The sequence below is a fragment of the Megascapheus bottae genome, chromosome 1 (assembly GCF_031878675.1).
Source record: "Megascapheus bottae isolate mThoBot1 chromosome 1, mThoBot2.hap1, whole genome shotgun sequence".
Classification (NCBI taxonomy): Eukaryota; Metazoa; Chordata; class Mammalia; order Rodentia; family Geomyidae; genus Megascapheus; species Megascapheus bottae.
Window position 1 is genome coordinate 28146822 of NC_143509.1, and position 25903 is coordinate 28172724.

A 25903-nucleotide genomic window follows, 5' to 3' on the forward strand; every position below is an offset into this window, starting at 1 on the left:
TCCCGATCGCTTCGGCACATGCGCGGTAGGGAGAGGAAAAAAAAGGGGGGGGGTCCAGTGTCTTTGCGCATGCGTGCTGAGCCCTGCCGGCTGGCTTGCCCATACCAGGCAGGACGCATGCGTGCTGCAGTTCGGCGCCTGCGCGGCGTCGGGGGTGTGGCGGGGGAGGGAGGAGGGAGGCACGTACGTCGCGGAGGCCCACGAGCGAGCGCGTCTGAGGCGTGGGGGGGCCGTGCGCATGCGTGGCCGCAAAGCGGGACGGGAGGAAGCGAGTGCGTTTTCCTCTTCGGCGACGCCATTTTGTGCTCAGAACAGCTCCAGCCGCGGGCGGTGTGGGGCCGAGTTGGGAGAGCGGAGGCGAAGCGGCGAGGATGGCGGAGACCGTGGCGGGCACGGGCGATTCGAGCTCGGGCCCGGCCCTTGTGGGGTCGGGCGTCCTGGAGACGGGGACGCGGCGGCTCAGCGACCTGCGGGTGATTGACCTGCGGGCGGAGCTCAAGAAGCGGAACCTGGACACGGGCGGCAACAAGAGCGTCCTGATGGAGCGGCTCAAGCGGGTGAGGCACCCGCCGGCCCGCCGAGTGACCTGGGCCCGTCACCTCCCCCCTTCTCCGTGCCTGCCTCCTGCTCCCCGCCGGGGCGGCCCTGGACCCCGGGTCCCGAGCTCAGGACGGATCGAGACTCCACGCTGTGACCTTGAGCCGTGTGCCTTGGTTCCCCCCCCCCCCCCGCCCCGCTCCACTTGAGAGAACGGGGGGGGGGGGGGGGTCGGTCATTTGTGGGGAAAGTGCCATAGAGGCTGCCCCAGGGCCTTTGCATAGCCCTCCGTCCTCCCCCTTCTGGTCCCACCCTCCGAGAGGGAGGTGTTGTGTCTGTGTAAGTTGTCACCTCCCACCACTTGGATAAGCAGAGCTCCGTCCAGATCCAAGACGAGCTGGATGGAAGGTAGGGACTGCCACTGTCCTTCAGTACTGCACAGGACAGGTCGATAGATACCTGTTGAGTGAATGACCCAAGCTGGTATTCCCCACTAAGTGTCAAACTGCTCTTCTGCATCCGCCCAGCCCTCTTTCCCTGGCTGTGTTCCCCACCTAATAAAATGTGAGGCAGGAAAAATGGGAATAGAAACAAAAGTTTTATCAGAAAGGTAAACAGCCATTACTCAGGAGATCAAGGCTCAAAGCCAGTCCCCGCACAAAAGGACCTGAGACTCTTTTTAAATGGGGCTTGGCTTAAGGGTAGGGTGATAGCCTTGAGCTGAAGAGCTCAGGGACAGTGCCCAGGCCAAGTTCAAGCCCCATGACCCACACACAAAAAAAAGCTAGGCAGTCAGGGGGAACTGAAGAAAAGAGTCTTAGCTATTGACATCCCCATATTTCCCACCCGCCCCCTCTTTTTTTTGGCCAGTCCTGGGGCTTCATCTCAGGGCCTGAGCACTATCCTTGGGCTTTCTCAAGGCTAGCACTCTGCCACTTGAATAACAACCCCACTTTCTGCTTTTTTTCTGTGTATGTGGTACCAAGGAATCAAACCCAGGTCTTCATGCATGCTAGGCAAGCACTCTACCACTAGGCCATGCTCCCAGCCCCACAATTCTAAGTTTTTGCCGCTTAATCGGAAATAGCCTCATGGTCTTTCCTGCTCTAGCTGGCTTCAAGTCATGATCCTCAGGTCTCAGCCTCCTCAGTTTCTAGAATTACAGACCTGAGCTGCCAGCACCCACTTCTTTTATAGTCCTTTGGGGAATTGGGGAGTCTTAGGGTCTCTGGCACCGGTCTGTCCCCTGCATGGGCTCCCTCCCAAGTGATCAAGATCTTTGCTTTCTCCAAGCCCTATCTCAGCTTTTCCAGAAGGAGTGGCTATGGGCTCCAGCAGCCATGCCCGCTTTCCCAGGTCTTTCAGAAGAGGAGGAGGTGCAGGCTCCGCCCGTATGTTATCTGTCCCTCTGCTGCTCACCGCGTTCTCAGTCTCCATTAGCTTGAGCAAGGACAGGCTCAGTCCACCCTGTACAGAATTGTCATCATTGACCCATTGCTGGACTCTGGATTCACAATCCTCCTCTCCTTTATCCTTTTGGGCCTGTAAGCTGGGCTGTGATCATCCTGTACTCTGTGTGTGTGTGTGCTAGAATACTAGGACTTGCAATCAACTTAGGCACTGTCCCTTAACTTTTTCCCCCTAACACGTGAGTGAGCCACAGCTCCACTTCAAGCTGGTTGGTGGTTAATTGGAGGCTGGCCTGAAACTGGGATTCTCAGACGTCTGTCTCCCAGTAGCTGGCATGACAGCTGTGTGCACCAGCGCCTGGCTGTTGCTTGTACTTTTTCATCCGCAGAGATGTTCTCTGTCAAGAGGAGTGTGCCCGGTGTCCCGGGAACCCGCTTCTTAGGGGAATCGGTATGGTAGGCGGCTCCGAGTAGATCACTTTGTAAGATTCTCTTCTCCTCACAGGCTGTTCAGGAGGAGGGGCAAGACCCGGGGGACTTTGGCATGGACTTGGACACTACAGGCAAGAGGACCACAAAGAGATGCACCAAAGGTATGTTCTCCAGCTCTCTGCCGCTGCAGCTGGGGCCAGCCCATGGTTACCCTTAGAATTAGCCTTGTATTCCACCACCTGACAAGGCAATTGCGAAGTACGTGTAAAGCATGCAGTAGACCCAGTTACTCCAGAGAAGGGGTATCAGGATCATGGAGTCCTAAGCAAACGTTACCAAGACCCTGACTCAATTGATAAGCTCGCTTGGTAGGATATACCTGCTATCCTATCTATGTGGTTGGCGTATGTGGTTCAAGGCCAGTGTGGACAGAAAGTTGTGACCTGGCATAGTGGTGCGTGTCTGCTCCCCAGCTCTGTGGAAGACATAGGTGGAAACACCCAGATGGGGGACCAGCCCTAAGCATAAACTCCAGACATCTCCCAAAAAAAGAAAGCAATAAAGGGCCAGGAGTTTGGCCTAGTGGTCGAGTGCTTGTGTAGCTTGCACGAAAACATGGGTTCGATTCCTCGGTACCACATACATAGAAAAAGAGCCGGAAGTGGTGCTGAGGCTCAAGTGGTAGAGCTCTAGCCTTGAGAAAGTCCAAGGACGGTGCTCGGGCCCTGAGCTCAAGCCTGGGACTGGCAAAATAAATAAATAAAGCAATAAAAGGGCTGGAGGAAACTCCATGAGACTGTCCATAGAGCAAGAGGAAGCCAGTTCGTGCCCTGCTTCAGCCAGAGAAGTCACTGGCATAAGAACAGAACAAAGCCTGAGCTCTGGGCTTCTCCCAGGACTGGGCACACCAAATGCCACACCTGCTCCCCACCTTTTCCCCTCCTGAAGCCAAGAGAAACAAACACCAGTCCTCCGGTACAGTTTCACTGTAGTTGGATATTTACATCCAGCAGGGATTTTACCAGTGAGTGGGTTTTGTAACATCAAAATAGAATTCAGAGCCTTCAAAGTTACTCTTCTTGGACATGAACTATGTGGTGTCTACTGTGTACCCATGCTGTCTTAACTCTAGAACATTGTTGCCCTGAAGAGAAAGTATCCCAGATGGCACTTAACTCCTCTCCCCAGCCCTAGAGAGCAGGACCTGCTTCTGCTCTGGACACTTCACATGAACGTATTCACACGGTGTGGCCATTTATTTATTTATTTGCCAGTGCTAGGGCTTGAACTCAGGGCCTGAGCACTGTCCTTGGGCTTTTTCAAGGCTAGCGCTTTACCACTTGAGTCACACCACCACTTGTGGCTACCATGTAATCGAACCCGGGTCTTCGTGCATGCTAGGCAAGCACTCTACCACTAGGTCAAACTCCTGGCCCCCCCATGAGACTCTTACCTCTAGTTAACTACTCAAAAACCGGAAGTGGTTCTGTGGCCTAAAGTGGTAGAGCACTAGCCTTGAGCAGGGACTGGGCCCAGGTTCTGAGTTCAAGCCCTACAACTAACAACAATAACAACAGAAAATATGCTGACTCTAGGGAGAAGTTAGGTCACCTTTGATCTGGTGGGGGCTTGCAGGGGATGGAACCTGGGGCCTTCTACAGGGCCTCATCCCCAGTCCTGAAATCATATTTGTGAATTTTATTTATTTGTTTGTTTTTGCCAGTCGTGGGGTTTGAACTCAGGGCCTGGGCACTGTCCTTGAGCTTTTTCAAAGCTAGTACTCTACCTGCTTCAGGCTTTTTCTGTGTATGTGGTGCTGAAGAATCGAACCCAAGGCTTTTTGCATGCTTGAGCGAGCACTCTACCACTAGGCCAACTCCTGGCTCTTATTTGTGAATTATTTTTCTTTTTCCTTTTTTTTTTTTTCTTTTTTGCCAGTCCTGGGCTTGAGCTCAGGGCCTGAGCACTGTCCTTGGACTTTCTCAAGGCTAGAGCTCTACCACTTGAGCCTCAGCACCACTTCTGACATTTTTCTATGTACCAAGGAATGGAACCCAGGTTCGATTAGAGTGCTAGGCAAGCACTCTACCACTAGGCCAAACCCCCAGCCATGTGAATTCTTGTTGACACAATTCAACTATATAGTTCAAAACTCTTATGTGTAGCCCAGCTACACTTGTAGCTCGTGCCTGTAATCCTATCTCCTCAGGAAGCTAAGATTTTAGGATCATAGTTCAAAGCCAGCTTGGTCAGGAAAGTCTGTGAGACTCTTTATCTTTAATCAACCACACACAAAGATACAGAAGTGGATCTGTGGCCATCGTAGAACCATAGCCTTGAGCAAAAAGCTGAGGGACAGTGCCCAGGTCTTGAGTTCACACACCTTTAATCCTACCACTCAGGAGGCTTAGATCTAGAAAATGGTGAGTCATAGGCAGCCAGGGCAAAAAAGTTGATGAGCCTCTAAAACAACTGACAAAAACTTAGGTTGGAGGAAGTGGCGCTGTGGCTCGGGGTAGGGCGGTAGCCTTGAGCTGAACTCAGGGACAGCGCCCGGGCCCAGAGCTCAAGACCCACAACTGACCAAAAAAAAAGTTAGGTTGGAGACATGGCTCTGGTTATACCACTCAGCGTGCGCCCACCAGGCCTTGAGTTCAGACTCCAGTGTAAGGGTCACCACATTACGACTCAGGATGTCTGCACTGTTAGCACCACTTGAAAAACAGCCCTTAGCTGGGGTGCTGCTGACTTGAGTGGTGGTGCTTGAAATGCTCTTAGGTATGTGTGTTTCACGCTGAGGCTTGAACTCGGGGCCTGGCCCCTGAATTTATTTACCTATTTATTTATTTGTGCCAGTCCTGGGGCTTGAACTCACGGCCTAGGCACTGCCCTTGGACACTTTTCACTCAAGGCTAGCATTCAGCCACTTGAGCCACAGTTCCACTTCCGGCTTTTTCTGTGTATATGGTTCCAGGGAATCGAACCCAGGGCTTCTTACATGCTAGGTGAGCATGCCAAGGCCACACTCCTGGCCCTGCCCCAGAATTTTTTCTCAAGGTGAGTGCTCTACCACTTGTGCCACAATTCTACTCCCATCTCTTTGGTGGTTACTTGTAGATAAGAGTCTAATATACTTTGCTGCCCAGGCTGGCTTTGAACAATGACCCTCAGATCTCAGCCTCCTGAAAAGCGGGGATTCCAGGGGTGAAGCCACCTCTGTCCGGCTCTGTAGTATTCTTATTTTCAGTTGTGGTGGAGGGGTGCTGCACAAGACCTTGCATGTGTTAGGCAAGTGTGCAGGCACTGAACTACTACTACCTTTAGGTGTTTTTTCTGTTGTTGTTGTTGTTTGTTTGCTTGTTTAGTGGGTTGTGAGGCTTGAACTCTGGGCATGAGCATTGTCCCTGACCTCTTCAGCTCAAGGCTACCACCCTATCCCTTAAGCCACAGCGCCACTTCAGGTTTTCTGGTGGTTAATTGGAGATAAGAATAACAGATTTTAGTGTCCAGGCTGGCTTTGAACCGTGATCTCCTAAGTAGCTAGGATTACAGGCGTGAGCCACCATGCGTCAGTTTTTCATGAGGGCAGGGTAGAAACCTCTTGGTGAATGGGCATTGCTGCTTTGCCCCCAGTAACTGAGTCTAAGTACCTTGTTCCCAGGGCTGGGCTCTGATGAGGCGCCCTAAGGCAATGAGGAACTGCTGAGTGTTCTCAGTCTTTTTTTGGTCCATCGTGGGGCTTGAACTCTGGGCCTGGACGCTGTCCCTGAGCTCTTCAGCTCAAGGCTACCGCCTTACCCCTGGAGCCACAATGCTACTTCCTGTTTTCTAGTGATTAATTTGAGATATGAATCTCATAGACCTAGTGCCTGGGCTGGCTTTGAACCAAGATCCTTAGATCTCAGCCTCTCGAGTAGCTAGGATTGCAGACACCTGGCTTTGTTCTCAATCTTGCAACATCACCCAGCCAGTCCTCCTTGACTCTGCCTCCATACCCAGCTCTCCATGCACCTTTAATGAGTGCAGTTTGAGAGTTTGTTTTGATGGGTGGTTGTTCCTGTGTTCCTTGAAAACCAGAGGTTTTGAAAGGTTGCCAGTGCTCTGTCATTAATGGTATGGACACTGCTTCCTGGCTGAATGGTGCCTTGTGGCACGGCGCTGGGCATTCCACAGGTTCTGTCTACTAGGTGATGGTGCCAACCCTGCCAAATAGCCACTGTGTTGCCCATATATGCAAATGTGTCTTCATTTGGTTTCCTTTTGGGTGGCTAGGCTGTATCCACACACATGCAGTACTGGAAAAGAATGGTTCTGCCCTCGGAAGTGCACCTCCAGCACTTTTTGCTAGAGGTGTTTCACCTGGGCCAGCTTTAGCACACAGCCCTCTGTACCTGCCATCTCTGCAGCCGGGGTAGCCGGCACTCGCTGCTGCACTGGCACTGGGTTTGTGAGATGGAATCCTGCCCGGCTCCTGGGCGGACTCCAGGTAACCAGGCACAGGCACCCTCTCCTCCTAGCTTGTTGAGGTCTCACCTGACAATCAAGCACCCCTGCTTCCCAGAGGGTCCTTAGTGTGGCTCTGTGTAGTTTTTCTGCCTTTTCGGAAGCCAGCGGGCTTGCCATGGGGGCCTCCTAAAAGTGATAGCTGAGTTGAAGAGCGGGGGGCACAGGGAAGCAGCTGGCTGTCCAGGTTCATTCCAGGTCATCTGTGTGGCTAATGGGACCTGGTGCCTGTGGGCAGCACCCTGTGCTGCAGCTGTGCTGGGTGTATGCACAGTCCACTGGTGGAAGTGCACGTGAGTGCTGGGCTGTCCATCCCCGTGTGGGGTACAGGTGTGGACCCCTTCAGCACTCGTGGCTCCCCGCCCCAGGCAGCGCTCACCCTGGCACTGCCAAGTGGCTGCTTGGAGTTCTGGCCCCACATGCCTCTCGGTGTAGAAGCCTGTGGTCCTCATACCACATGGAGGCTGAGGGTTACCTAACTGAACAATTACTCTGTACTTAGGACAGAAGGTGGAGGAGGAAGGCACGGAAGACAACGGCCTGGAAGAAGATTCTAGAGCTGGGCAGGTAGGTGGGGCACAGGGAAGGAGGTAGAGGCCGTCCCTGCTGAGCCCCAAGAGTCACAGCCATTCTGACTCCCCTTCAGGAGGGCAGTGAGGCGAGCCTGCGGGCCTTGCAGGGCGTGGACTTGGTGGACATGAGCGTGTTGTCCAGGCCCGAGGCCAAGCACACCACAGCTCCCAACTTGAGGGATGGCAGCACCAGCGTCCTCGACGCCTTCTGTGACAGTAAAGAGTACGTGGCTGCGCAGCTGGGACGGCTTCCAGCGCGGCTCCCGGGACATGCTGTAGGTAACTTGGAGCCACGCGGGCTATGGGAGCAGCTGGCCAGGGCTGCTGACTGGGCGGTCAGCTAGGCCCAGGAATCCACAGTCCTGTCTAGGTCGTGCGCAGTCAGACTCGCTTAGACAGCTGGGAGAGCTCTTAATGACGCCTCCAGTGAGCCATGGCCCTCGCCGGGCATAAAGGCGAGGGCGCCGCGGTTTGTGAAGGCTTTCTCTTCAGCAGCTGTGGATGGAGAGAGGAGGCAGAGGTGGTTTGTAGCCTTGTGTGGTGATGTGGCTGGTGTCCTCCACTCCTGCCCATGTCACCCGTGTTGAGAGCAGCCACTGGGATTGGTGCTTATATTGAAGTGAATGTGGGAAAAACCACGTAGTCCCAGCTCCAGCTCACTGCATTGGGCCTGGGGCAGCCTGGAGCTGCTTCTCTTCAGAGCAGCATGGCAGAGGCTTCCAGGTCCTGGGTTCAGATCTAGGAGAAAAATGAGGTCACCTTTTAAAGGGCAAGGGCATCAGCACTGGCATGGTAGCACCTGCTGTGACACTAGGCTGAGGCTGGAGGGCTCCCCTGGCGAGGCTAAAGAAAGAGGCCGTGTCTAGTGTAGGGGAGAGTGCCTGCCTTGCAGGCACCTACGTGGAAGGAGAAAAGGAGAAGGCTTTCAAGAGGACCAGTTTCCTTTTTGTTTGGTAAATAATAAAAAGAAGATAAGGTCATGTCAAGTGTGTCTTACATAATGTAGCCTTGCCAGGAGCCAGTGGCCCATTCCTGCAATCCCTGGTCCCAGAAGGTTGAGATCGGAGGGTCACAGTTCAAAGCCAGCAGGAAAATCCATGAGACTATCTCTAATTAATCACCAAAACAAAGAAAGCCCGAAATAGTGCTATGGCCAAAAGTGGTAGAGATCACCAGGCCCTGAGTTCAAGCCCAAACTGTGTGTGTGTCCATGTGCGTGCATGCTATTTCCTGAAAGCATTCACTCCAGGACAGTGTGGGTGGGAATTGCCCGTAGAGGAAGAGCTGGGAAGTTTGTTTCCTGTCCCTTGTAGCCGGAGTCTGAGCCCTGCAGGGACTTAGTGGGGGAGCAGCGAGGTGTCATGTCAGCCTTGGCATCCACTCTTCTACTCTCCACCAAGTAATATTCCCTGTCCTTTTTCAGGTTGATGGGCGGGGCTTCGAGAACACATCAGAAGCTTCTCTGTTGCATCTCACCATAACTCCGGTAAGTTCTTTTTCCCTGTACCTTCATAATGCTGTGAGTGTGTGGTATGAGCTTGATTTTCTCACTGTGAAAAAAGTGTGTGTGTGTGTGTGAGAGAGAGAGAGAGAGAGAGAGCGCGCGCGTGCGCGCACGCGTCCATGAGTCCTCTTGTCACTGAGGCCAAGCCCAAGCTTCAATGCAAGGTTAAAGAGTGTCACCTTCTGCCTATAGACCTAAGCCCTCCTCCCCTCCCCAGTTAGCTAAACATAGTGCATTCCTCCACGTGCAGGCCTCCGTGTGAGAGCCTTTGGGGACATGGCACTTGCATACCTGTCCACAGAAAGGACGATGGGGCCTCGGTGCTGTGGACAGTGGGTGCAGTGCATAGCAGGGTGGGTGGGAAATGTAGTCCAGAGCCTGTAGGGAAGTGTCACAGGGCCCGCAAAAGCACTTGGAAGGTTCTCAGAAGAACCTGGGACCTGATGTGGCATTGAATATGGTAGAGGGGATGGAGTGAAGCCCAAGACAAAGGGGCAGTGACTACAGAGCAGGCTGCCCTGCTGTTGCCCAGCAGAAAGCCCTGTGAGGCCTGCTGGGGGTGGAAGGAAAGGTCTTTGGTCCACTTAGCGGGTGGGCTTGGGAAAATGGCTTTCTTCTCCAATCGGCTGTGACGGAGGTGGCCAGGAACCTCTGCGGGGGCTGGAGGGGTCTGCTTCATGGAGGTGGGCATCATGCCAACTGAGGGCACCCAGCAGCTGGTGGTGTGCCTGCCCCTGTGGCTGTCAGAGTGAAAGGGTGGAGAGCGGTCCCAGGGCTCACACGAGCTGTGACCTGCTGTTCTCTCGTCTCCACAGGATGCTGCAGAGCCACCCCTGGAGCCAGGTACTGATCTCAGCTGTGCGACATTGGGGTTGGGAAGGTTCCCGCGCTCTTACTTGAAATCAGTGTATGTCTATTTTAAGCAGTGCTGTGGTCTTGTCCTTGACCCTAGTGGTGGACAGAGCAGACCATGCGAGGGTCAGAGATTGGAAACCCATTCGTATCACCAGATCTGTGCAAGTACTGCTCTGGCACTGAGCCGGACGCACTGGTCATGCATGCCCTTGTGCACCCCTAACCACGTGGCGGGCCACATTAGTCCCTGCAGCCCTCAGTGCTGCCACACATCCAACAGATCTAGTGATATGGCGCTGCAGTCCTTGTCACTGAGGCAGTTGAGGCAGGCTAAGGCTGGCATCAGGGCCCTTAATCAGCAAGAGATTGAATCCCAGAAGAAGAAGCTGAATCTCCCCACGCAAACTCCCAACATACTGTGCCCCTCTGGACTGCGTTTGTCTCCTGCTGACAGAAGAGCTGCTCTGTCTGATCGCACTGACCGCAACCCCATCACAAAGGAAGAACTTGCCCTCGGATGGCCCCGTTACTGCCACTGCGTTCACCCCACACCTGCACACTGGGAAGAAGTGGGAAGACCCACACCTGACAATCCATGAAGACTTGAGAAGCAGTCCCGTGCTTTAGCCTTAGTTTGGAGGCTTTCCTCTCCCCGTAACGTAGCCTAGCGCAGCCTAGCGGCCGGTGGCAATGAGCACAGGTAGTGTACAGTGTCACTGTGTGCACCGCGGGTTTTCCAATCTCTGTGTAGCTAGCAGTTCTCTTGGTGTTAGTGTGGCAGCCGTGCCCATTCCGCATTTGTGATTGCTTTATTTCCCTGGTAATTAAACCTTGTGCCATTCTATTCCTGTTAAATCCGTAGAAAATGAGAAAATACTCGACATTTTGGGGGAAACTTGTAAATCTGAGCCAGTAAAAGAAGAAGGTTCCGAGCTGGAGCAGCCATTTGCACAGGATACAAGTAGCGTGGGGCCAGACAGAAAGCTGGCGGAGGAAGAGGACCTTTTTGGCAGCGCTCATCCGGAAGAGGAGGAGGAGGAGGAAGAGCTTGAGGAGGAGGAGGAAGAGCTTGAGGAGGAGGAGGAGGAGGAGGAGGGAGATTTAGCAGTGGCCCACGAGTCACCACGCGCTCAGTGGAGCGAGGCAGACACCCTGTTAGCGGTAGTGAAAAGGGAGCCCGTGGAGCAGACAGGAGGCGAAGGCGCGAGGACGGACTGTGAGCCTGTAGGGCAGGAAAAGCCAGTTGAGCAGAGTAGCGCGGCCCCCAAGCTCGCGGAGGCCTCTAGCCAGGAGCTGGCAGAAGCGCCCACGGAAGCCCCAAGCCCCGAGCCCAGAGATAGCAAAGAAGACGTGAAGAAGTTTGAGTTTGAAGCTTGTAATGAAGTCCCTCCGGCTCCTAAAGAGTCCTCAACCAGTGAGGGCGCTGATCAGAAAATGAGGTTTGTTGTTTCTCAGTTTTAGACCAGACGCTATCTCCTTTTCATTGGCCATTTAATGATGACATGCATAAAGCTGTTGGTTTCTCTGTCCGCAGTTGGCCAGCCACACTGCTGAAATTCTAGATTACTTCCACACTATGTTTTATTTGTGTATTTTTGATGGGCGATTCAGTTCTTTTTTTTGTTCCCAACCTACTATGGTTGTGTTCCTAAATTGTTAATTTTTATCTGCAGCTTAATCAAATTCACTTTCATGAATCTGACATTGTATTTTTGGGGTCAGATTTTCCAATAGAAACTTGCAAAAGGTGTCTGTCAAAATTTTATTTCAGACTAATTTTCTGGTAGGTATTCAGTTTTATTAGCACATATATCATAACTTTTAATTTAGTTCCCCTTCATTGTTTTTGTGTGTGAGTAACGTTAACTTTTGTTTCTAGCTTTTTTAAGGAAGAAAAAGATATAAAGCCAATCATTAAGGAGGAGAAAGGTAGGGCTCCCCTTGGGTGGCAGGGGGCTGGGGGTGGGCCTCAGGTGTGCCCTTATGAGCTGGTCACATGTTCTCCATGCCATGCTGTGCTATGTGAGCCACATGGGCCCCTGAGAAATGAGTCTCAGTGCTCAGACACTCCAGCCATGCTCCCTCGGGGACATTTAGTGAGAGCAGTCTAGCATGGCCCGCCTCTGGCCACTGCTGGCTTAACACCCACCCATCCTGCACTGCTAACTTGGTGGAGGGCAGAGTGTCCACACATGCCATTCCTCCATGTAGGCTTACAAGGGCAGTGGTGCAGCCTGGTGAGCACTTGCTGGGCATGCTCGAGGCCTTGGGCTCATCCCAGTTTGTGCTGTGCACCCCCTTGTCTCCTGCCTACTGTGCTGGCAGAAGTGAGGTGTGAAGGCAGAGCAGGGAGATGGCTGTGCTGGGCAGACTCGTGTGACGCCCTGTCCCTATCTCACAGTGCTTGTCCACACCTCCCTCCCACCAGGCCGTGTGGGCAGCAGTTCTGGACGCAACCTGTGGGTCAGTGGGCTGTCCTCCTCCACGCGTGCTACAGACCTGAAGAATCTTTTCAGCAAGTACGGGAAGGTACGTGTTCCTTGCCACACAGAGACCCCTGTGCTTAGCTTTTGCCAGCAGAGCAGGCCGGGCTTTTGAGCCTGGAGTGTGCTGGTGACAGAAGGCAGGTGGTGTGGCTTTTGTCCACACTGCTCAGTGGGTACGTGTGGGTAGTGGCCTGCTGCTTGGTCCTGGGGCTCTGGCTTGTGTGAGCACACGGCCTCCATGAATGCAAACATGAGCTGGCAGACCTAGCCCTTTTGTGCCTGCGTGGGAACAGGCAGCTTTTCTGTGGTGGCACCGTCGGTGCATAGTGGATGGATGGTACAGCGCAATAGCATGGACGCTCGTCACGAGTGTGCCGCTCACCACGCGGGGGAGAGCTGGGGGTTTCCAAGCTTGTGCAGGAATGGGACGGCATGGGAAATCTTTCCAGCTGTCTGTGCTGTCCTAGAGTCAGCTGTGCTTCTACTGACACCCCCTCAGTCCTCCGTGCTCAGTCTGGGCCCCCAGGGGAAGGCTCTGACCTCTAGTGTTGGGAAAGTGGGGCTCCAGCCTGTCTGCTGTTAGGCGTGTTCCCACGCCATGCCCTAGGAGAATAATTGTCACTTGTGCTGAGTGACACCTGTTGATGTGTTGAATGGGGATTATACATCATCATCCCACAAATGGCCTAGTGTCAGTGGCTCTGGACATGTGTGGGGCTGAGAGAGTGGGGCTGGGGTGACCCTGGCTGCTACAGGGCCACTACGGCAGTTTCACTTCAGTGGCAGGTCCCTTGCCCAGGATCTGGTGTTTGGAGGAGGCTTAGAGCTTTAGATGAAGGGACTGAGGATGTTTTGATCAGCTATGCCACGTGTTGGGGTGAGGGGGGGCGGAGTAGGGGATGGAGATATACAGTATGCATGCTTCTTGGGTGTTGGCTCTCATCTGAAGTGCTGCTCTTGTGAGGATGTTGGTGTGACAAGTAAATGGACCCCACACAGTCTGCTCCCTGAATCCCAGGAGAAAGCCTCTACGCAGGGCCCAGCCTTGCCATGCCCCGTGCTGCTCTGCGCTGCTCTGCTCTGCAGATCCAGGGAACATTGGCACTCAGGGTTGGGCCTCTTCATTTCTTTCTTTGGTCCCTTGTCCTGTTTGTCAAGCCTTAGGTGCTGAGTCTTAGATGCCTGTGGCATGTGTGGAGTCACTCTGTCACCAATGTAGTAGGACGGCGTGCCTGTGCGTGTGGTATGCACAGGTGGCTCCATGCTGATTCCAGAACAGCATGGTACCCCATTCCTCCCCCAGTTTTCAGGAAGCCATGCTATCCTTTCCCTTTTCTCCTGTGAACAGCTGGATGAGTTCTTGCTGTGTTTTTACTGCGTATTGGTTGCTTCATGCCTGGCCTGGGCCCCTTGGCCTCGGCAGCCCTGCTTTTCCTGCTGCCCTGCCTTTGGCATTGGCTCGTTTGGATGCCTAGGCTTCTGGGTCACCATCCCTCTGTTCCTGCACCCTGAGGGCTGTTTGGATCTTCTCTGCTCTCTCTCCTCCTCTCCCACTTGTGCTTCTGCAGTGTACCTCTAGCCAGCCTGTGTGCCAGGTTCCTTCCTCAGGCTGGCATCTAGCCATCTCTCCCATCTCTCCATCCCCAGGGTTATCTTGCCTTTCTTTTTTCTGTGCCCAGTGTGGCCACCCCATCCTGTCCTTGCACTTTACTTGGCTGGTGGCTCCTTCCTATTGCTGTGAGTACCCAGCTGTTTCTTGGGACACAGCCAGATGCCCAGGTGAGGTCTGGCCTCAGGAGGGCTCTTATGTTCCAGCTCGCCTCTGCTCACGGTGCTGGTTTACCATTCCTAGCACAGATCCTCCTGAATACCATGAGCGGCCAGTTCTTCATCTGTGCCCACAGCCCCAAGTGTTCCAGAGGCTCTGCGCCTCTCTGTTTCTCTTGGTCTGTGTCCTGTTTTTTCACGGTCTTGCCCCAGGTGGAACCTACCTCAGTTTCCCCTCCCTCCCCATGGCCTCAGGCAGGAGGCAGAAGCAAGTAGACAGCTCAGTTGGGGCCATGGTGCTAAGCTACCCTGGAATCAAACATGTGAACCAGGGTACACAAATCCAGGCATGTCCACCCTCCCAGGCTTTAACAAAGTGGGGTGGTGCTTACGCAGAAAAAGAGTGAGTGCCTTTTTTCTTCAAGGTTGTTGGGGCCAAGGTTGTGACTAATGCCCGCAGTCCTGGGGCACGGTGCTATGGGTTTGTCACCATGGCGACTTCTGACGAGGCCACCAGGTGCATTGGCCATCTGCACCGAACCGAGCTGCATGGGAGAATGATCTCCGTGGAGAAGGTGAGGAGGGCTGCCCATCCCTGGAGACACAGGCACGCTCCAGCCAGCAGCCCTGCTCTAATCCTGCTGTCCCGTTGCTGTCTGATGGTCTAGGCCAAGAACGAAGCCGCAGGGAAGAAGCTGTCAGAGCGGAAGGAATGTGAGGTGAAGAAGGAACGACTCCCCAGTGCTGACCGATACCACCCCGTGGAGATCAAAGTGGAGAAGTAAGCTCACCCCGTCATCCTGGCCACTCAGGAGACTGCCATCTGAAGACTGAGATTGGCAGGAAGGTCTGGGAGACTTATTTCCAATGAACCACTAGAAAACAAGACATGGTACTGTGGCTCAAAGTAGTAGAGTGCTAGCCTTGAGCAAAAGAGCTCAGGGACAGTGCCCTGACCTGACAGAACTGAAAACAAAACGAAACACACCCCCTCCCCTGGGAAGAAGGTTTCTTTAGTGCTCAACTTCCTGCTTGCACACGGAGCTGTGTCCTCCTGTCCTCTAAGAAATCAAGCCTGCCCTCATGCCCCGGGCCTTGGGTCTTCCTGCCAACAGCCCAGTTCCCACCAATGTGGAGTGTCACTGTGCAGCTGTGTTGATGGCACCTAGGCATACTCCATTCCGTCCCCAGCAGCCTGGGGCACCAAGGCACAGCGGTGCAGGAACCGGGGCTCCTTGCTGCTGCTTTTGTAAAGGCAAAAAAGGCCTTTTTTTCCTAGTCCCAGCAAAAATGAAAGCAGCCACAGAGCTCCCAGAGCAGGCCTGTCTGCCTCCTGCTTTCATCTCCTTCTTGGGCTGTAGTTTGAGCAAATGTACTCTGGCAGCGGCTCAGAAAGCCGAGTGCCAGGCAGCCACATCCACCCTTTGCTGAGAGCCCCTCAGTCTCACCGTCCATGCTGTAGTAGCTTCCTCTTGTAATGTGAGCTACCCAGGAGGTAGCAAGTGAGAAGATCAGGTTGAGGCTGACCTGGGCAGAGTGGTCAAGACCCTGTCTCAGCAGACAAGCTGAGTATCCTGGGTTGTCCCGCTAATAGATGCTGTACTGAAGGAATAGGTAGGATTGTGATTGGTCTGAGCCTGCTCTACGCAAAAAAAAAAAAAAACAGACATCACCTGAAACATAACTGAATGAAAGGCTGAGAGCATGGCTCAAGTTTTAAGAACATTTGCGTAGCAAGTGCCAGGACCCTGGGTCTTGCAATATATTGCCAGGGGCTGGGGCCGGGGAGAAAGGGTGTGTTTTCTGGTCTTTGGGAGAGTCATTGGAATTGTTCAGCCCGAGCACAGTAAGCATCACACAGTGTGGGGTGTGGTCACAGCTTCTTCTCAGAGGTGTGCAGGCAGTGTGTTTGAGAAGGCTGAGAGATCCTGGAGCCCGTCTTGGCCACTGACTTTGTGGCCTCCCAGAGCTGGTGTTTTATGGGCAGTGTGGGCCAGCAGTCAGCCTGTGAGGCCCTGCACAGTGCAGGAGGGAACAAAGCCTGAGGGCACCAGCCCCTCCGGCCAGTGGCCTTCACTGCCACCAGTACACCCTGGTCACCACAGATGTGCTGAGAGCCAAACGCCTCCTCGTGCATTAAGCGTTTAGTTTCCTTTGTTCTTTCTGTCTTTAAGTATTTCCTTTGTGGTACTTCCATGTATACGTAGACATTAACTGCCTTCCTTTTTATTTCTTTACCCTCGTCAGCCTTCCCTCTCGTTTTAAGAAATTGTATGTCTGTTACTTGCTGTATGCTACACATTTAGCAAAAGCTTGCGTGGTCTTTGTGAGGGAGGAATGGAGAACTTGCTATTTAGTTTGCATCCTGTACAGAGGACGGGACTCGGGCTGGTAGTTGCTAGTGTTCTTAGACTCAGCTAAATCCCCAACCTTGAAGAGGTGATTTTTTTTTTCTGTTTTGTTTTTGTTAATTTTTATTTTTTCCTTTAGCAGGACTTGAACTCAGGGACTGGACACTGTCCTTGAGCTTTCTCAAGATTAGCACTGTACCACTTGAGCCACAGCACCATTTCCAGCTTTTTTTCTGTGTATGTGGTACCAAGGAATGGAACCCAGGGCTCCAGACATGCTACACAAGCACACACTACCATTACGCCACACTGCCGGCCCATTGTTTGAGGGTTTTACTTTGTTTTGTTTTGCCCTGGGGCTTGAACTCGGGGCCTGGGCACTGTCTCTGAGTTTCTTTTGCTCAAGTTGGTGTTACCACTTGAGCCACAGCACCACTTTTTGGCTTTTTCCGTTTATGTGGTACTGAGGGCTTCATGCATGCTAGTCAAGCACTTGAGCATTAAGCATTTTAGCCTGACATGGTGAGGCTAGCTTCCAGCACCTGGAAGTCTGAAACAAGGTTGCAAGGCCAGCCTGTGCTACATAGTTGACACTCTGTCTCCAAAGAACAAACAAGCAAAAGCCCCTGGGGAGTGGAGAGCTTCCAGTCCCTACTTGTGGACTTGGCCCCAGCTGCCTCAAGGAGCTGAGGGCCAGTGAGAGCCATGGTTCCTGGCTTGCTTCTGGGGTGGGCTCACGTGGGGGCCGCTCCTGCCAGTCTCAGGGACAGAGCTTTGATAAGCTGTGTTTCCAAATAGAATTGTCATCAAGAAGGAAGACAAGATTGAGAAAAAGGAGGAAAAAAAGCCTGAAGACATTAAAAAAGAAGAGAACGAGCAAGATGAGCTGAAGCCAGGGCCTCCCAATCCGCCCCGAGTCGCCAAGTCAGGTCAGTAGGCGCTGAGCACCTGCAGCCCAGGGGCAGCCTGTGAGGCCCGGCAGGTGGGTGCGGAGGGGCTGATGAGGGGCTGAGGGTCATAAGCTTCTCGGCACCCAGTGAATGTTTCCGAGTGGGGAGAGGCTGGACGATGTGGCGGCATACACATTTCTATCCCTAGCAGGAGTCAGAAAGGGCCGTGGGCTCTGTGTGGCCTGGGTCCCTGCTTCCAGCGCTGACATTTTCTGGAGCATGTCTGCCTGGCTCCTTGTGATGTCACTCTGACCCCTGTGTCTACCAGAGCCCGAGACTGTCAGCACATGGGGCGGTGTGGGTGGGGGTGATGTGGGGGGATCAGGGAGTCACTTGAACCAGCAGTTTGTGGCCAACCTTGTGACCTAACAGGAGGTATAGCAGCTCCTGTGGCCATGGTTGACACTGTTGTGGTGCCATTATATCTGTGTGGGGCTCTGGAGTGGGTATGGTGGATTTCCTCACCTCACCCCAAGAAGAAACAAAGCCTGGTGGGGGTGACTGGCCCACACAGAGCACTGAGCTGCCAGTAGAAGCTGGTAGAAAGATGAGGGACGAGTTGTGGGGCTGGTGGAGGAAAGCGCCATGGCCTGCAGTTACAGTCCCAGCTTGGGACCCAGCTCAGCTCCGTCCTGCCAGGCTGGAAGGCCAGCAGGCCCGTGCTCACCACTGCTGCACTTTGTCCCTCAGGAAGCCGGGTTGCAGAGCGCACTGTGATGATGGACAGGGCACGAGGCGAGCCCGTCATTAGTGTGAAGACTGGGAGCAGGTCCAAGGAGAGAGTGAGTGCTTAGTGCTCAGTACCCAGTACTCTGCTGCCCACCCCTGCTTCTTTAGCCCTTTGTTACTTTGTTAGTTCTGTCATTTCTTTCTGAGACTTTTTTTTTGAACTCAGGGCCTGAGTGCTGTCCTTTGGCTTTCTCAAGGTTAATGGTCTGCCACTTGAGCCACAGCACCACTTCCGCTTTTTCTATGTATGTGGTACCGAGGAATTGAACCTGGGTCTTTGTGCAGGCTAGGCAAGTGCTCTACCATTACACCAAACTCCCAGAACTTTTGTGGGGGAAAGAGGCCAGTTCTGGGACTTAAACTCAGGGCCTGAGCACTGTCCTTGGGTTTTCTCAAGGCTAGAGCTCTACCAATTGAGCCACAGCACCACTTCTGGCTTTTTTCTACATATGTGGTACCAAGGAATTGAACCTGAGTCTTTGTGCATGCTAGGCAAGCACTCTACCACTAGGCCAGACTCCCCCCCCCCCCCCATTTTTTTTGCCAGTCCTGGGGCTTGAACTCAGGGCCTGAGTACTGTCCTTTGGCTTTCTCAAGGCTAGAGCTCTACCACTTAAGCCACAGCATCACTTCCGGCTTGTTCTGTATATGTGGTATCAAGGAATGGAACCTGGGTCTTGGGGCATGCTGGGCAAGCACTCTACCACTAGGCCAAGCTCACAGCCTCCTTTTTTGGGGGGGAGGGGGTATGGTGGGGAGCACTTTTGCTTAAGGCTGGTGTTCCACCACTTGAACCAAAGCACCACTTCTGATGTTTTCTGTGTATGCAGTACTGAGGATTCAAATCCAGAGCTTCATACATGCTCGGCAAGCACTGTACCATTAAGCCACGCTTCCGGCCTTTTTTTTTTTGTCAGACCTGGGGCTTGAACTCAGGGCCTGAGCACTGAACTTGGACTTTCTCAAGGCTAGAGCTCTACCACTTGAGCCTCAGCACCACTTCTGGCTTTTTTCTATGTATGTGGTACCGAGGAATCGAACCCGGGTCTTTGTGTGTGCTGGGCAAGCACTCTATCCCTAGGCCAAACTCATGGCCCCTGGCTTTTTTTTTTTTCCAGATAACCTTATGCTTTTTTTTCTTTTTTTTTTTACTGTAATTAGTAAAAGGGTTACATGATATTTGCCAGATAGAAGGTGCATTAATTCACATTCTGGCTATGTGGTGCCGAGGAATTGAGCCCAAGGCTTCATGCATGTTAGGTAAACACTCTAGCACTAGGCCACATTCCTGGACCCTGTGGCTTGTTTTTGTTTTTGTTTTTGTGTTTGTTTGTTTTAATGTTCCAGGATTAGTGGTTGAACTCGGGGTGTAGCATTCTTACCCAGACACTTGAGCCATACCTCCAGCCCTGAGCAGTCACTTCCTTGAGACTTGTTACTTACTAGGAAGAGAAGTCCATGTCACCATGTCCAGTTTCACTCCACACAGATGGAGACTCGAGGACTTTTCTTCCTGGACTGGCCTGGAACCAAATCCTCCCAAATCTAGCCCCAGGCTCCCGGGATAATAGCCATGCACTACTGCATCCAGCTATGGGTTGAGAAGGGGGCTCAACCCATGGCCTGCTCTGCCTGGGCTGTCTTAAACCCAGATACTCCCATTTCTCAGCCTCCCCAGGAGCTGGAATTACAGGCTTAAGCCATCTGCCCACAATGTCAAAAACTCTGTAAGGAAATCAGTGAAGAGATTTCATACCAGCTGCCTGTCTGGTGAGAGCCTGGGTTTGCAGATTTGGAGGCAGCTTTGGAACACCTCAGAAGTAGTCAGGTGTTGATGGCTCAGTCCTGAAATCCTAGCAGAGTACTTACCTGAGCAGAAAAGCTCAGAGACTGCTCCCAGGCGCTGAGCTCAAATCCTGTATTGAATAAAAAAAAAAAAAAAACACCTCAGAAGTGAGTGAGTGCTGAGCTGGCCTTTGGCTCACACCTGTAATCCTAGCTACTCAAAAGGCTTGAGATCTGGGGATCTCAGTTCAGTGCCAGTCTGGGCAGGAAAGTCCTTGAGATTATTTATTATTTATCTCCAATTAGCCATCAGAAAGCCAGAAGTGATATTGTGGCTCTAAGTAGTAAAACCCAGGCCCAAAGTTCAAGACTCATGACTGACCCTCCCCCCAAAAAAGGGAGGAACTGGGAGTTTGGCCTAGTAGTAGTGTGCTTGCCTAGCATGCACAACGATCTGTGTTTGATTCCTTGATACTACATACATAGAAAAAGCCAGAAGTGGTTTCTGTGACTCAAGTGGTAGAACTTTGACCTTAGCCCAAGGACAGTGCTCTGTCCCTGAATTCAAGTCCCAGGACTGGCAAAAAAAAAAAAAAAAATTTTGATTTTATTCCAGAAAGAGAATTCTTGAATTGAATATTTGCATTTGTTTCTTGTTTGACATTAAAGATCATACTAGGGTTAGGTGCCAATGGTTCATGTCTATATTCCTTGCTACTCAAGAAGTTGAGAACCTAAGGCTTGTGGTTCAAAACAGGCAAGAAAGGCCTGTAAGACTTGTATTTCAATTAATGGCCAGAAGTGGAACTGTGGCTCAAGTGGTAGCTTTAAGCACAAAAGCTCAGAGAGTGTGCCCAGGCCCTGAGTTTAAGACACATACATACACACACGCACGCACGCACGCACGCACGCATGCACGCACGTGCATACACACTGATAGCCAGTCCAGGCCCTGAGTTTAAGACAAACACACAGGCACGCACATGCGCATGCGCATGCGCATACACACTGATAGCCAGTTCTATTTTAGGGCTGGCTATCATCTGAGTTTGTTGTCATATAGTAAAACCCAGTCTCGTGGCTGGTTCCACTACTGCCCTGTGTGGCCTATGGCCTGTGTGGATGCTGCTGTGGTTGCTGTCTCTTTCATTCTTACCCTTGGGCATTCAATAGTGAGCTCAGACATGGATGGGAGTGTGTACAGATGGAGATTGGAGTGTGGATACTCAGGTGGACTTAATGCCACAGCCTCTCTCTGCAGCTGAGGCCTACCCAAACTGTTCGCTCTCTACCTCCTGCCTGCTCAGCTTCCAGGCTGGCCCCAGGTGGTTCTGTGAGATGTTTGTGCTCCTCCCCAGCACGCATATCATCTCTTCACGAACAGTTTGGGAGGCCAAGGCAGGAGACCCAGGAGTCACAGTTGACCTCAGTGACATAGCTGAAGCCGTTTTTGAAGTGTGTAGGCTCTCACTGTCATCTGCCACCTTGAAAACAGAGCTCCAAGAGTCAGGATCGTAAGTCAGAAAGCAAAGAGAAGAGAGACATCCTCTCCTTCGACAAAATCAAGGAGCAGAGGGAGCGGGAGCGTCAGAGGCAGCGCGAGCGAGAGATCCGGGAGACAGAACGGCGGCGGTGAGTCCCTAGTCTGGAGTCTTGGGGTGTTGGAGGGCATCCTTCCCAGCTGCAAATGCAGCCCCATCTTTGGGGCACAGGTGCCAACCCCAGGACAGTCTGTTCAGGAGTTTGCTCAGATCCTATGCCAGTGCTACAAAAAGCGCTGTCTCCACACAGTGGCTGTCACTCTGCAGCTAGTAGGGTCCCCTCTGCCCTGCTACCTCTTAACACTTCAGAGAAAGCGGCAGCAGATCCTAGCAGGGAGACCCTTGCTGCGCCTCTACACAGTTCTCTGTAGGGGAGACCTTGTGCAGGAGAGGCTCTCGGTCCAGTCCAGGGCAGGACTCGGGGTGCACCTGTGCCCCAGACCCTCATTCTGGGCTGGGCCCACAGACAGTGGAGACCCTGCCATGCTGGCAGGCCCTTCAAGATGACGGTCATCACTGACCTGCACCCAGGCCAGGCTGGACTTCGGGGATATGGTAGGGGGGCGTTGTGCCAGTGTACTGGGAGCTGACTGCCCTGGTCCATCCATCGGCAGGGAGCGGGAGCAGCGGGAGCGGGAGCAGCGGCTGGAGGCCATCCAGGAGCGCAAGGAGAAGGCACGTCTGCAGCGCGAGCGGCTGCAGCTTGAATGCCAGCGGCAGCGCCTGGAGCGCGAACGCATGGAACGAGAGAGACTGGAGCGTGAGCGCATGCGCGTGGAGCGCGAGCGCCGCAAGGAGCAAGAGCGCATCCACAGAGAGCGAGAAGAGCTGCGGCGGCAGCAGGAGCAGCTACGGGCTGAGCAGGAGCGGCGGGCACTGAGGAGGCCCTATGACCTGGAGACCCGGTGAGTACTGCTGGGCAGGTCTGCGCCTGCGCCCTGCCTGTGCAGGTGCCTGTGAGGGCCTGCCTGCCTACTGGTCTCTCAACTCAGGATCTGGGCTTTTATTGCTCAAGGCTGTGGCCCAACCACTTGAGCCACAGCTCCTCCGACTTTTTGATGCTTAATTGGAGATGAGTCTCATGGACTCTTCTTCCGAGGCTGGTTTTAACTGCAGTCCTCTGATCTCAGCCTGCTTCGTTGTTAGAATGGCAGGCATGAGCCATAGCACCCAGCTGGGTTTGCCCCTTGGCCCTGACGGTGTCTCCTAGAGGCTGAGATCCCCCATAGTGCTCCGAGACATCTTTCTGTTGACAAGAGGCAGAGGCGGTGGGTCCTGGCAGAGGCAGCAGCCCCCCTCTATGGGAAAAGTAGGTTTATGGGTCTCCAGCGTCCCTGGCGGCTAATGGACAGTGGCCTCCCTTCCTTATGAGCCTAGTTTCCTGCTGCCATAAGTGGGCACCCTCCTTCCTGAGCTCTGTGCAGCTCACCAGTGCTGCTGCTCCTGTTCCCCGCTCCCCAAAACCCCAGGAGGTAGGCGGCCCCGCAGCAGCCCACTCCTCTCATCGCAGCGCATCGCAAGAGGAGCGGGCGTTTGATCTCCACACCTCTGCTGGGGTGCGGGATTGGCCTTGTGCATCGGTTGGCTCACAGGAGTCAGTTCAGGGGTTTTAGCTCATGACATCACAGTGATAGTGATGGGGGTGACCCTGGGTCTGGAGCGGTCCTCACTCTGCCCCCACGTTCTGCTCCCTCCCTCACACCTGCACCCTAAAAACCCAGGAGAGATGACTCCTACTGGTCTGAAGGGAAGCGTGCAGCCATGGAGGACAGGTACCGCCCGGGCTTCCCTCGGCCTGACCACCACTTCCACGACTTCGACCACTGTGACCGCGGCCAGTACCAGGACCACGCTGCAGACAGGTTAGCGGGCCACCCTTCTGCTGCCCGGCTTGCGTCCCCAGTCACACAGGTGCTGCTCAGAGCACTGCCAGGCTGCGGCAGGTGTGGTGTGGTCCCCAAGGAGGCCTGACGGTCAGCCAGCGAGGCTGCATTCAGCTCTCGGTTGTGGTCTGGTGGCACTGATCCCACGTTCTGGGGCTGCCCTGTTGGGTGGCACATGGTTTGCTGGCAGCAGCCCTGCATTGACACATGAAGGCGCCTGTCTGGCCACCTGCCGTGCCCCCTGGCCTCCTGTGGGGAGGGCTTGGGGTTGTGTGCTTGGTCCTTAGAGCTGGTGGGGGTTGGTAAAGGAGGCCACAGTTAACTGGAGCTCTGGTAGTATCTGCTTCAAGCCCTCCAGGGGCTTCTCCCTGGATCTGCTGTCTCACTCCTGGGCCGGGTACAGGGCAAGGGCCCTGCCCTTGCCGCAGCTCAGTGCCATCTTCCTCTTACAGGAGGGATGGATCAAGGCCAGTGATGGGCGAGCGTGATGGGCAGGTGAGTGAGGGCAGGCCCTGCACAGGGAGGCTTGGATAAGATTTTGTCCCTAGCTGGTCAGGTCCTATGCCCAGACAGCAGCCTAGGAGACCCTGCTTTCCCTAGGTGGAACTGAACGCCCACACCCCACCCAACGTGGCAGTTCTGCAGCTCCCAGGTTAGGGAGCTGTGCCTGGGCGAGGGCCCTGCAGGGTGGCAGGGAAGGAGCTGTACCTGTCCTGCTCATAGGTGCAAGTCGGTGGCAGGAAGGCCCGGCCAGTGTGGCACGCTGCTGCTCATGAGTCCTCAGATCAGGAGGCGGCAGTCTACTAGGCCTCTGCCCAGGCCTCCCAGGAGGACTCTGTCATAGTTCCGGTGTTACCCTGACCCTCCCCTGCCTTCCAGCACTACTCAGACGACCGCCACGTTCACGGAGGACCAGAGCGCCACGGACGGGACTCCCGCCACACGTGGGGGGGTTATGGTTCTGACAAGAGGATGAGTGAGGGCCGGGGGCCACCCCCACCCCCTAGGTGAGTAGCTGCCCAGCTTCTGGGGGTCCAGTGCCCACAGTCCCAACCCCTGGTCACACTGTGCACCCAAGGGCCCCAGAGCCTGTCATAGTCACTGCCGTCTGCGCTGGCCTTGAGCACCGAGCAGCACCCGCTTGCCCGTACTGTGCAGTCATGGCCGCCTCAGGCTCGCAAGGGTCTCTGAGCCACCCTTACCGCCTTGAGCCTTCCACGGTCACTTCCTTCCCTGCTGTGAGAAAGGAGAGCCTGGCCTCAGCAATGACCTGGAGCCCTGTCCTCAGTTCCCGCCCACAATGCTCTTTTCCGCACGCGCGCGCGTGTGTGTCCGTCCGTCCATCCGTCCGTCCCAGGGCCTTTTGCTTATTGGACAGGTGCTTAGCCCTCGGCGTGTAGCACAGCCCGCCCTTTGAGCTGAGGGCCTCCTGCTCTCCGTTTAGGACAGGGTTGATGCTCTACCACTTGATCCATACCTCCAGGCCAGTGTTTCACCAGTTAATTGGATGTGAGTTGTTCTCCTCTTTGCCTGGCTGGCCAATGTGGCCGGGATTGCTGGCCATGGCTGTCACAGCAGTGCTGCTGTGCGCCGCCTTCAGCTTTTCCTCTTCAGAAATCAATCAGTTGAGTCAGTTTTAGATTTTTACACATCCTGCACCTCACTCGACCCCCTGCTCCCAGGAGCCCATTTCCTGTCTGTGGATTTGTTCTTGTGTCCCGTCTGTGGGTGGGGTCCACGTGGTGGTACAGGTGGAGAGTGCGTGGCTGTGTCTGCTGGGTGGTAACGGCGTGTTCCTCTGTGTCGCCAGGGGCGCGCGGGAGTGGGCTGAGCACAACCCCCGGCTGGAGGAGCCACAGGTGCGTGCGTGGCAGGGCCCGGTGGACATGGGCGCGGCTGGCCGGGAGCACGTGCGGTGGCCAGGTACTGTGAGGGTGGTGGGTGCATGGGGGTGCATGGGACACCAGGGCCGGCGGTGTGGTGACGACTGTGTCCCCACAGGTGCAGAGCGGGGGCTGGCGGGACCCTCAGGTCCAGGGCACGCGGTGGCAAGTCGGGGCGGCATGGCCGGGTAAGGAGCAGACCGAACCCCTCCCCTGTGGCCGGTGGGGCGGGGGATGGACATGCCAGGGGGAGCCGGGCTGGGACCCAGTGTGTGTTCTGCTCCTAGGCGTGGCGGCTTCGTGCATGGCGGACATCCGCAGAGCCATGTGGTTCCTGGGGCCGGCCTGGATGGTGGTGGGGTGGCCGGCCAGGACCGGGGCGGTCGAGTCCCACCTCCGCACCCCCACCCCCACCCGTACCCCCACTTTACCCGCCGCTACTAACCCTGCAGCCCATGTTCAGGGGGGTCTAGCGCTGCCTGCTGGTGGTGCAGCCGTTACCTGAGGCATCTTTTAAATAAGCCAGTCCTGCCACGTGTAGCTCCACTCAATGTGAACTCACTGTTCTGTTTATTTTTAATAAATGTGTTCTTGTTCTGCTGTTTTTAAGATGAGATTTCCATTCATGACAAGTCCATCTGACATTAATCAAGAGTGTGCCACCTGGCCCACCTGTCTTGCCACGAGAGCCACCAGTGGCATGGGTGTCTGCCCAC

General features: G+C 54.3%; 1 protein-coding gene across 6 annotated transcripts; it reads left to right on the plus strand.

Annotated features, from left to right (window-relative positions):
• Positions 1–238: 238 nt before the first annotated feature.
• Positions 239–25796, plus strand: Safb2 (scaffold attachment factor B2). Of its 6 annotated transcripts, none has more exons than XM_090340415.1 (21): positions 239–557; positions 2452–2539; positions 7384–7448; positions 7528–7728; positions 8877–8939; positions 9773–9800; positions 10675–11251; positions 11692–11741; positions 12214–12341; positions 14491–14640; positions 14734–14846; positions 17215–17345; positions 18057–18148; positions 21376–21512; positions 22036–22326; positions 23143–23283; positions 23757–23799; positions 24184–24311; positions 25115–25227; positions 25306–25375; positions 25475–25796. In XM_090340415.1, exons 1-21 carry the CDS (start codon positions 372–374, stop codon positions 25629–25631), a joined length of 2952 nt encoding a protein of 983 aa, XP_090196541.1. In that variant the 5' UTR covers positions 239–371; the 3' UTR covers positions 25632–25796. The 6 variants fall into 6 exon arrangements, with proteins under 6 accessions (XP_090196541.1, XP_090196532.1, XP_090196550.1 ...); XM_090340406.1 differs by having other exon boundaries at positions 316–557; positions 12241–12341; XM_090340424.1 differs by lacking the exon at positions 7528–7728 and having other exon boundaries at positions 316–557.
• The last annotated feature ends 107 nt before the right edge of the window (positions 25797–25903 follow it).